The sequence below is a fragment of the Glandiceps talaboti genome, chromosome 12, assembly GCF_964340395.1.
Source record: "Glandiceps talaboti chromosome 12, keGlaTala1.1, whole genome shotgun sequence".
Classification (NCBI taxonomy): domain Eukaryota; kingdom Metazoa; phylum Hemichordata; class Enteropneusta; family Spengelidae; genus Glandiceps; species Glandiceps talaboti.
Window position 1 is genome coordinate 3322023 of NC_135560.1, and position 12887 is coordinate 3334909.

The 12887-nt window shown below is 35.8% G+C and overlaps 1 protein-coding gene across 1 annotated transcript; it reads right to left on the bottom strand.

Annotated features, from left to right (window-relative positions):
• Nucleotides 1-317: 317 nt before the first annotated feature.
• Nucleotides 318-12598, bottom strand: LOC144443592 (uncharacterized). Its single transcript, XM_078133132.1, has 5 exons — nucleotides 12092-12598; nucleotides 6691-6809; nucleotides 3529-3674; nucleotides 2533-2653; nucleotides 318-713 (listed from the first exon to the last, which is right to left on the bottom strand). The coding sequence occupies exons 1-5, from the start codon at nucleotides 12504-12506 to the stop codon at nucleotides 318-320; spliced, it is 1197 nt and encodes a 398-aa protein (XP_077989258.1). The 5' UTR covers nucleotides 12507-12598.
• Nucleotides 12599-12887: the final 289 nt, after the last annotated feature.

Genomic DNA, 12887 nt, shown 5'->3' on the forward strand with positions numbered 1-12887 from the left:
AATTACATCCACTGATAAATAAAACAGACTAATCATCTCTTGCATTACCTAAACAGGAAGTATGTTTGATTGTACAACCCGAATAGCAAGCAAATATACTAGGTTCCATATCATTGAGCTGATATGTGCCAACATTAAAGGAGAAATGAAAAAAAAAATGAAAAAAAACCCCACAAAACAACCTTTAAAAACTCATTATTCTTACCATGACTCAAATCTTAGAGACATTGGAAACATAACATAATTTTTGGCTTTTCGGATGCAGACAGACATACACTCATATACTATATATACATATATGTACATAATAACTGTAACTACACCTGTTTGTTTCTGTCATCTTTGAACAAACATAATACTGCCTTGGTGGCACGATATAGGAATGCTATAGCCTCCTTATTAATCTCATCAAAGCGGATTTGCTGATACATTACAACAGATTTTTTGAGGGGATTAGGAATTTGCTTCTCAGACATACAATTCAGTGTATTACGTGACATGTGACATCTTGTGAGTAATGCATATGTGTCAATCACTATACCCTCTTTATTGTGCACGACATGAAGTGAGATCTGGTACACGGTCTTGTAGAAGTCAGTACCAAAGGGACTGTCTTCACCAATACCCAGTGCCTCACATGCTATCTGCGGTAGGAAATGTTCAACATCAGGTGTGTCTAGTACTTTCTTGCATTCCTTTGTCAATACCTTGTTCTGTGAAAACACAAAAGACAATGTAACCTTTAAAAATACTGCCAATGGCGCTGAAACACAAGTGAGTTTTCTTTTAATTTTGAAATATTATAGGCCTTATCACAACTGCAATAAGTTATGTTCTGCACAGTCTATGGGTGTGGTCATGATCATGAGGTGTGAAAATAATTATCTCTGAAAGGAGTCCCATGCAGTCAGCTAGCCAGTGTCCCATGCAGTCAGCTAGCCAAAGTGTCCCATGCAGTCAGCTAGCCAAGGAGTCCCATGCAGTCAGCTAGCCAAGGAGTCCCATGCAGTCAGCTAGCCAAGGAGTCCCATGCAGTCAGCTAGCCAAGGCCTTATTTAAACATGTTAATGAAGCATTCTATTTGAATTATATTTATTATAATTATAATTATAATATCTATATTACACTGTAACCATTTTTGTACATGTTTTTTTTTAAAGCAGTAAATGTGTTCAAAATTCAAAATTCAAAATTGACTTCCTCTTTAATTACTAAACCAACAACATTGACAACTTTATTACATAAAGTTAGTAGCTTTTAAGCTTCACTTGACCATGTTAGAACTTAGAAGTGAATATTATGGTGAAATAATGCTGTAATGACTCAAAAAAACTGTAAACTGAAATTTTCTGTTGCCTAAAAATATCATCTATAATTCATTACTGTGTCTATGTACAATGTCTGAGCTCTTACACATGAACACAGAGTGAAGTGTCATGGCATTGAAAAGTTATCTATTTCTTTAAAATTTAAAAAGTTCCAGATCGAACACAGTGTATTTTTATGGCTTTTTTGAAGAAAAAAAATGTTCTCTGGTCATGCGATGATGCCATGCTGGCCATAATGTGAGATACATGTATTTGTTTCATTCCTAGTCATAGTTGAAGCATCTTATTATAAGCATACATAACATGCACATTTACTGTGAGCATAAAAGAACATGAATTCTTACTAAATGTTGAATGACATGTCATATTTTCATTACTTTCCACTTATATTCAAGCCGTAAAATCTGATTTTTATTTTTATTATTCTTTCACAGCAGTCTCAAATAGTTTTCAGTGTTTTTGTAAAACCCTAATTTGAAGATCACTGATCAGATCATTTTGCCTTGAACAATCCATGACTAGAAACCCCATGGTACAAACCCCACCAAGTACCATCGCAATCAGCCCAGCAGTTTTTGACTTTAAAGTTGTTTTAATACACACACACACACACACACACACACACACACACACACACACACACACACACACACACACACACACACACACACACACACACACAGAGGAAGAGATGCACACACTTTGCCATGCCTATAGCACTTGTTGGGTGCTAGTTTGTGTTTTGTTGTTTGTCACTGAATAATCCAAGTATGACAAGAACACAACCAAATTACAAGATAGTGGTAAAAGTTCGCACAGGAAAGTGGGTGACCTAAAGCAGTACTGGTGACTTCTACAAAATATCCAGTATGCTAAAATAATATGAAAACTGAACTAACATACACTGTACATGTTGTATGTAAATTGATGTATATGACTTTACATTATTGCCATACAAATAATCAAGCATGTGAAGAGTGGTGTGACCCTATACAAATCTTTAAAATAGTGATAATGAAATTTTTTCTCAACAATTTGCAAGATGTGCCCACCCAATATAATATATAGCACATACAATGTACATGTATGTGCTATGGTATCAAGAGACCATCAAATTACATGGAATCTGGATCCCCACCCCTAACAGGAAATAATTTAGTTATACCTGTGTACCTGTGACAACTTAAAAAACTGGGATACCTACCTCTGTGGAAGTAACCACCTGTAGTATACCTTGACTGTCGAGACCAGATACTTCAACATTACTAAGTACATTAACAACATTACCACATACTTTGATATTCCGTGCAGTGGACTCCCGAACTCTGCAACAACATACATTGAAATCATAAGTATGTACAGAAATTGCATATTTATTGTGATAATGTTATTAAAGATGTTAGGAGGCAATGGAGAACCTTATACCACAAGCCATGAAATGAAATACTGTAATTTTTTGAAGCCTTGCAATACAGCCACAATACAAACAGCTTTATGTCAAAACCATACCATGGGCTGAAGAGGGCACGTCTGGTTTGAATTAGTAACAGGTCATTACAGATGATTGCCCACTGCCCATCAAAGTGATTCTGAGAGAATATAGGATAAGACACTTATACCAAACAAAACATGTAATTGTACATTAAAAAGTTTCCATGATGCAAGAAATTTCCTCATTTTGACATTTGACCTTGAAAGTCAGTCACTATTACACTTATAGTATACTTACACTTTACTTTTACATATGGCATCTGTAATATGCAAGAAATGGTGTGATTTTCAATTTTGACCCAACATGTCGAAGTTAAGGTCATTAGAATGTGCATCTTAAAGCACATTTTTAGGTTAAAAATTGTCTCTGATAAGCAGGAAATGGTTGATTATGAAAGTTGAATATTCTCAAAAGAAAGTTTACATCGGACAATATACATGTAGGTCCATACACTTGAACTGAGACTGTGACTGAGTTCTTGAAATATTATATAAATTGTGGATTTTTATAAATAACATGGTGAATTTGAAACTTAATAACAATGACAACAACATACATTTATTTTCACTTTCATCGCCTGGCAATACCATCACAGATTATATTATTAGACAAGTTCTTTGTACTGTAGGGAAGTACAACTATAGTAAGCAAAGTTCAAAGAGTTAAAACCAGTGTAAACAAAGGTTTACTATTGCCCATCATACTTACCTAATTATAAGGCAGGTGTCTAGATGTGCTGCTGCAGCTCTGATGATTTGAACCATCAGATCATCTAACAAGAATTCACTGACTTTAGGACATTTGATGACAAGGATCCATGTTATTAATGCTAATCTGTATTCAATCTTGCAGGCCTACTTGAATATTAACAGTGAAAACAAAATGGAGAAGAGAGAGAAAACAAATTTACTGAAAAATTTATTTTTTGTACCAAGCCTTCAGTGAACTTGTGGAAGGTGATGGCCATGATGATGACAGATTTAGAATAATGCTGACTGACATTGGCATGTAAGCAAGAAATATTTCTAAAGCCTAAAATGTCTGTATTCTACATGTATTTCCTACATGCAAGATTTACTGCCTGTGATTAAACTACTATAATCTAAATGTCCTGGACTATATTAATCTTCACTACTTGTACCCACAAAAAAAAAAAAGGTTGACAAGGTCACTTTTAATTCATCTAGCTGGCATCTGATGCACAACTGACTTTAAATATCAGTTTACGGTGTACACCAAACACACCAAATCCTTTTGCAGGTTGTACCATTTGCAAATTGCATATGACAGGTGGCACATGCTATGAATTAAAACAAATTATGTTAACAGAATACAATTCCTCCCCCCCCCCCCACCCAAAAAAAAAAAAGTGTATGAAGCAACACCTTGTAAATGTGGATACCACTGGCAAACCTCTCTATTCATATTTCAAGCTGACCTGCATATAAAATACTGCAACATGTATTTTTCATTCAATATATTTCTCCACTATTACTTTTTTTGGTCATGATGATGATAATAATAATAATAATAACAATAATAGTAGCACTAGTAAAGCGCCATTTATCCTAAAAGTTCATAGGTGCTGAAACACTATAAAAGAGATAAAAACTACTCGGTGGAAAACATACTAAAAGAGTCTCAAAGTTCACTGACAAGAGTTCCACGTAATAAAAGTCACTAATGATACACAAGATCACTGGTCAAAAAGTCACTATAAAAGCGTCACAAGTAATAAAAATTAAAAATACTAACTTAACAAGTCATTGAGAATGACATAGTACCCGCTATAATTGGGTTTTAAGGAATTATCACTACTCTGATCACGCAACAACATTTGTGAACCTAAAACAAACAGACTTAGATATGTTGTGTGTGCTTGTTGGACATGGAATATGCCTCCAACAATAAAGGATTGGTTGGGTATGGGGGATCATATCACGATGAAAATGGAGTCTGAGTTATGGCTTTGGACATGGAAAATTCACAAACAAAATGGCTGCCAGGCAGCCATATTGGATCGTATCACAACGAAAATGGATATGCACATGTATGTCATAGAACACTGTCCTAATACCAACTTTAAATGAGATCTGTTCAAGCATGTCTGAGTTATGGCTTTGGACATGGAAAATTCACAAACAAAATGGCTGCCAGGCAGCCATATTGGATCGTATCACAACGAAAATGGATATGCACATGTATGTCATAGAACACTGTCCTAATACCAACTTTAAATGAGATCTGTTCAAGCATGTCTGAGTTATGGCTTTGGACATGAAAATTCGCAAACAAAATGGCTGCCAGGCAGCCATATTGGATCGTATCACAACGAAAATGGATATGCACATGTATGTCATAGAACACTGTCCTAATACCAACTTTAAATGAGATCTGTTCAAGCATGTCTGAGTTATGGCTTTGGACATGGAAAATTCACAAACAAAATGGCTGCCAGGCAGCCATATTGGATCGTATCACAACGAAAATGGATATGCACATGTATGTCATAGAACACTGTCCTAATACCAACTTTGAATGAGATCTGTTCAAGCATGTCTGAGTTATGGCTTTGGACATGAAAATTCACAAACAAAATGGCTACCAGGCAGCCATATTGGATTGTATCACAATGAAAATGGATATGCACATGTATGTCATAGAACACTGTCCTAATACCAACTTTGAATGAGATCTGTTCAAGCGTGTCTGAGTTATGGCTTTGGACATGAAAATTCACAAACAAAATGGCTGCTAGGTGGCCATATTGGATTGTATCATGACAACAATGAATGTGCACATGTATGTCATAGAACACTGTCCTAATACCAACTTTGAATGAGATCTGTTAAAGCATGTCTGAGTTATGGCTCTAGACAGGGAAAATACGCAAACAAAATGGTTGCTAGGCGGCCATATTGGATCGTATCATAAAACAAATTGACGTGCATTTGTATGCCATAGTATGTTGCCCCTGTACCAAGTTTGAAAAAAATCGGTCCAGGCATCTCCAAGAAACAGCTGCGGACGGACGGACGGACAGACGGAACCAAATCCATAAGTCCCCGTTCCGGACTTCGTCTGCGGGGACTAAAAAAAGTCACTAATGATTGAAAAAGTCACTTATAAAAGTCACTAATGATACACAAGAATCACTGGTCAAAAAGTCACTATAAAGCGTCACCTGTAATAAAAATTAAAAATACTAATTTAAAAAAAGTCACTAGTGATTGAAAAAAATCACTTATAACAGTCACTAATGATACACAAGAATCACTGGTCAAAAAGTCACTATAAAGTGTCACTTGTAATTAAAACAAGAATAATAAAGAAAAGTCACTTATGTTAAAAATGCTTTTCTGAACAGGTGAGTCTTCCCTTTAGTTTTAAAACACAATAGTTTATCACACTGTCATGAATACATGATAGTAAATGGTCCAGGGCATATTGAACACACATTGCCTGGCCATTAGGGCTATTGCACCCGTTTATTACACCCGAGGGACTGTGAGTTACCAGAATCACATGCTATTCGGCCTCAGTGTTTTATAATATACCTCATGCTGTGAACTCGCGGTGGCAGACGACATCGTCAGAAGCTGCCATTTTGACCTGCTGTGAACTCGCGGTGGTCATGTGACCATGTAATAGTTGATAGAACTATTCCCCTAGGGAAAGAGTCATTCTATTTTCCTATCACGTGACTGATTCTAGCGAATCATGGCACAGCATTATCCCTAGGTATATTATAAATATATATAGTAAGGGCCAAAGTACCGAATAAACCATATATATATAAACATATATATAGTAAGGCTTAGTAAGGCATTTGTTTCATCCCAGGCAGTAGGTATACATGCTTATACTCACAGGCACAGCTTCAGCATTATGCATGAGAGTCGTCTTATTATCATCATGGATGTTGTTTTTTTGACAAAAGGTTGCTAAAATTTGCAGGAATGGGTCTTGCTGATGTTCCCCAACTTCATCTGTAAAGTAAAAAATATACACACAAATGTCAAAACCAGTACTGAATGAATAATGGCTTGTTAGCCAGTTTTAGAAAACTTGAAGTTGTGATACTTTGGTACACGTATGTATGTCTAATATGATTACTCGTATATATTACCTTATTGAACACCCAGTTTGAGCACTGTACAGCTATATGTAATTATCACAAACTGTTATGATTCTATTCCATAATATTATTGACATAAACTGAAGGATCAAATGACTTAAATCAAAGTTACAAGAGTTGCATTTATACATGTATTCACTATCTGCTAGATTACAAAAAACTGACATTGTACATGTGTATCGCAACACTAGAACATTTCGGTATGTTATTCAATACCCCACCACCACCACCACCACCACCACCACACACACACACACACACACACACACACACACACACACATACACATACACACACACACACACACACACACACACACACACACACACACACAATCTGTATGCTTGGATTTTACTTAATTAATAACTTAAGTTCTTCACATTTTTAATCAGTTTACACATTAAATTGATTGTTAAATCATTTTCATGTTTGTTTGTTTTTATTTTAGGCTAAGTTGCAAAATTAAAATGCATGAAAAATCAAGGTTTGCTAGTGCTACAAATAACTTATTTTCAAAGTCAAGTAATGACCAACCAAGATGGTCAGTTCTATTTGAGTTTAAAATAGAAATCTCCTTTGTCATCAGTATACTTTCTGTATCCACAACAGGTACCATTAAATTCCTTAGTTTCCTTGGAAATATTTTGCATTACTTTCAGCTTAGTTACTTGGAACTTTTATAAAATTATTGCTTACGATATCTTCTTCTCCACAAAGATCTTGAAATGTTTCCAAAGGAACATTACAGAAGACAAATGACAAAACTATGATTGCAAATCTTATGAAACCCTCATGACACTGTGTATACAGACTCACACACTAAACAGACAGACTAGCAATGCCTATTGTATTAGGTGTGAATGGGGCTCTTAATTCCTCTCCCTACTGTCATGCTCACCCTTCAAGCATGCCTTTTGTTTTAACATGTCATTCCAAACCATGTGCATCGTACGTTTTTATTCTGTTTCCCCTTTATTGTTTCAGACGTCACTGGCGATTTGTGAAATGCGCCACCTACGGCAGCAGTTATAAAACGTGTGCGGCGGCGCATGTGCAGTGTGACGTATTTGAAAATTCATTTGACTACTGTAGGTCAGTGAGGGGGGGGGGGATGTTTTATTTTTGTATCACTATGCTTTTGTCCATTCAAGTGTCCGTTGGCAGCAAAGTCTTGCGTCCATTTGGTCTTGTCGATGTTGAAAGTTCTGTCGTGAATTACATTTACATTACATTGTGAGTCAACCACAAGTTCGACCATGGTATGCAGATTGTACGAGGACTTATGTAAAGTATTCTAAGTTCTGAGGATCGATTTATTCTACCGAACAGTGCGAACGATGCCGTATATGAGGCTTTGGTGTCATGTGTATATGAGGGAAATTTCCAGAGTGTCCCCCTACAAGCAAAACTGGAAGACAGTGGAATTTGGCAAGTACTTAAAGATCGTTTTGATCGAAGACTGTGACAAAGTGTCACAGCAACCATGTTCTGATGACTCAAAGACATTCAAAAGTGTGGCCTAAATTTCATAATTTGGATCGCCCAAACAGACGTTTTGAACTCCACAATGCCATTATCAGGTGGTTGCAAGATCGTAACTTGGGATGGCAAAAGCAGTACCACTACCAATCCTTGGGAGAACAGTTTACCAGCGTTCTTGGGGAATTGGCTTGTTTCAGCATCCGTCCAAAGTATCTCAAACGAAAAAGGAAAATCTTTTAAAAAACCTGACATAGAACAATTTATGAACCATAGTCTCGGACCAAAATAGACATGTACTTTTGTTGTTATGTAAAACAAAGTTGCCTATTAAAGAATGGGAATTTATTTCGAACAAAGGTATTGGTGTTTTTATCAGGGTAGTTACAGTTTGTGTGCAGTGTTGTCATGACTTTACCAGTCGTGTGTTTCCACACCCCCCCCTCTAAAAAAAACAACAACTATTTACCTGCCAATTAGTGATAAAAGTACTATTTACCTGCCAATTAGTGATAAAAGTACTATTTACCTGCCAATTAGTGATAAAAGTACTATTTACCTGCCAATTAGTGATAAAAGTACTATTTACCTGCCAATTAGTGATAAAAGTACTATTTACCTGCCAATTAGTGATAAAAGTACTATTTACCTGCCAATTAGTGATAAAAGTACTATTTACCTGCCAATTAGTGATAAAAGTACTATTTACCTGCCAATTAGTGATAAAAGTACTATTTACCTGCCAATTACTGATAAAAGTACTATTTACCTGCCAATTAGTGATAAAAGTACTATTTACCTGCCAATTAGTGATAAAAGTACTATTTACCTGCCAATTAGTGATAAAAGTACTATTTACCTGCCAATTAGTGATAAAAGTACTATTTACCTGCCAATTAGTGATAAAAGTACTATTTACCTGTCAATTAGTGATAAAAGTACTATTTACCTGCCAATTAGTGATAAAAGTACTATTTACCTGTCAATTACTGATAAAAGTACTATTTACCTGCCAATTAGTGATAAAAGAATGTATAGTAGCAAAATGGCCGACTTGTGATTTATCTACAGGCAGCCATTTTGCTAATATACATTCGTTTTGCCACATAAACAAACAAAACATTTCTTTGTATAGTAACAGTACTTATATTTTTATACCTAACTCACTGCACCGTAGCATTGGATATATGATTTTCCACAATTCTGATAGCGATATATCATGAACAGAAACAGAGTTATGTAAACGGTAGAATAGCCTGTTAATTACGGTTATGATATAACTTATGTTTCTAGATATTAACATGCCATTTGACATTCGTGCGTGTGTTGAACAACGAATCCAACCACAGGGCACTCAGGCTTAGTTAGTTATGTTCAACGTTTATGAAAACAAACAAACAAAATAAATAGACAAACAATAAATAAATAAATAAATAAATTACAAATCTTTATCAACCACAAGTATTACTGTATGTGTTCCTATATGTGAAAACGCCACAATTGTACATACCCCACAAGGGATGTGACTTAGCCCTATAAAATGCGAGTAGTAAGTATAGTTTGAAGTCGTGAAATTATTGGTCTATTCAAATTAAGTGCCTGGGACTTATGAACATCTAACGAGATTTTTCAATGCAAGATGGTAAGGCTTAAAAATTGTCAGAATTGATGCCTTCCCGTTGACTATGACATCAATTGCGCCTGGTAAATATGTGACTTCTAAGCACGTTCTAGAAAGATGGATTTTACTGATCAGAAGTCAAATTGGCAATAATTTCACAACTTGACAATATACTATTTGCCTTTGGTAGGGATCAGTCACAGTCTTTGTGGGGTATATTACTATGTACAATTGAGACCATTTCGCATATACTATAGGAACACATGATGTAGTAATTCTTGTAGTTGATCATAATTTGTAATTACTCTCTTGTTAATGATTGTCAGCATTTATGATTAATTATTTATTTATTGTTGGTTGGGTTGTTTGTTTGTTTATTTACTTTGTTTAATTTTTTAATTTAATTTAATTTATTTTCTAAAGGACCCTTTCAATTCATTAATATTCAAAAGCACTTTACATACAAAAGATTTAAAAGCATGGTAAAACAATCAAACAAAAAGAGCTAAAAACAACAAACTGGTTACAATAATTATAAAAAGGCTAAAATGACTCCTTAGTAAAAGACACATTGTAAAAAATTAATACAGCTTATAATATTGTTTAAACAGATGTTTTCGTAAACATAAGGGCGCCTTCAGTATTTACAAGGGGGAGGGGCGGAAGAAATCACACATGGTCTGTTAAGAAAAACATGACCCTCCCCCATTCTCCATTTGTAAAATGTGACCCTACCCTCCAGTGTTGCAGCCAGAGGGGGTTTTTGGGTCATTTGACACACATTTTTTGGACCTGACCCACAATTTTGGAAGTGACGGGTCACAGATGACCCACACTAAAATTGTGTGCAAATATAACCACACCTAGAGCAACAGCTAAATGATTTTGTAAATTGCATAGATAACAACAGACTTGTCTATTCATAAATGTAAATCATTCAGCAAATATCTAGCATGGAGGTAAATATTTTTTAAAACTGTACAGTTGTGCTACAACGCTATTGGTGCTCTTTTTTATAATGTTCCTAAAGAATTCATGATGACCCAGAAAAATGAAAGTATTGGGACACTATGTCCCACTCTTTCAAAAGGCTGGCTGCAACACTGCCCTCTGTCCCATTTTGTAAAACATGACCCTCGCATGACAATTGCATATACTGAAAGTTAATCAATATTCCCATTATATGTATACATACAAATTAAATGATTTTGACTCTGTATTAGAAAGCAATATTTGTACATATAAAGTGACAAACAGTAAAAGACTGGTTAGTTACCTTTCTCTTATATTCATACACAATCTAGTTAGTATCTAAAATGTGCTTTCCATGTTGTGCATACTCTGTCTGATCTGGTTACTTGTAAAAGTTCCCTGATATCATTGCCATCATCATCATCATTTTCAGTATTGCCATTATCAGTGTCACACTAATCTGACTCACTGTTACTACTTGAGTCAGTACATGTATCACTGTCCGTGTTCTCTGTGACATTCAAAACTAATCATCATCATCATCATTATCATCATTATCATCATCATCATCATCATCATCACCATCATCATCACCATCATCATCATCATCATCATCACTGCTACCATCACCATCATATTTTAACAATAACATTCACGGACAGTGTGAGTGATAAGGTGAGATGGGTTCACTCAACAAAATGCATCGTTTTATTAAATAATTTTCTTACAATATATGTATTTTTATTTTTGTATTTTGGCATGTAAAGTACTCGTAAAAATAAATGTTTAGTGCTCATCTCACTTTTACATCTCAAAACACACAAAACAAATTGACATTTAATTAACTGATTATCTTCAATTTGGTCACAAAACATTGTAATGCAAAATATGACTCTCCCCCAAGAACAGGTTTGTGAACCCCCCCCCCCCCCGGGCTCCCTAACTAACTAGTAGTAGTACCTAAGCCTGAGTGCCCTGTGAGCCAACCTGAATGAAAAAAAAGGCGTGCCTCACCAGCTGTCGTACTAAGTTGAGTCTCTATGAAAATAGGTAATACTTACGTTCCAACAAAATTGTCACAGTATCATATCTTATTTTCTTACAGGTTGCTGTTGAGACAACTTCCAAAAAGTCAGGCGAATTTAAGTCATCCAAGATTTTTGTCAGCCTGGATGTGCTGGACACTAACCACTCGTAAATTACAATATGTGGAGCCGATAAGTAACAGTCCATTCCAAAAGAGACAAATTCAAACCTTAATCTGTCAACGTGGTGTTTTTCCCATCGAGAACATGATGGGTAATTTACGTCTGGATGCAGCTTCGTGCAATGTTCTTGCTTACATAGTCCCAACTTATATTTACTGCATTCGGTGTGGCTATCGATACCACCATCGGCTTCCAATGACTGTGTCCTTAATGATTCAGTTATTTGTGAAACATCTCCACTGGCCAGATACTCTTCGTCGCTAAACATTGTACATAATATGTATAATCAGGAGTGGAGAGACATTCACCCCAATATGAGGGTCACACGTTATACTAACAGTCATACATATTTTGTAAACGGTTACATCATGGACGTCAGTGACAGCAACATTCTGATTGGTCAGCAGAGGCTCATGGGAGATTTAGCTTGACCTCTGATAAATATTCCTCTTCTTGATATGTACTACTGGACTGTCGACTGTCGACAGTCGAGTCGTTCGTGTCTTTTTTGCTACGTTTCATCTAAAACAAAGTCGTTGCCTCGCTCCGTAGCACTGAATACTAAGGGACCGGTCAGTTTCTTCGGCCGGGGGAGGGTGGATTGGTAGAGGGGGAGGGGTGTCACCCCGTGTTTTTAAAATTGGCAGGG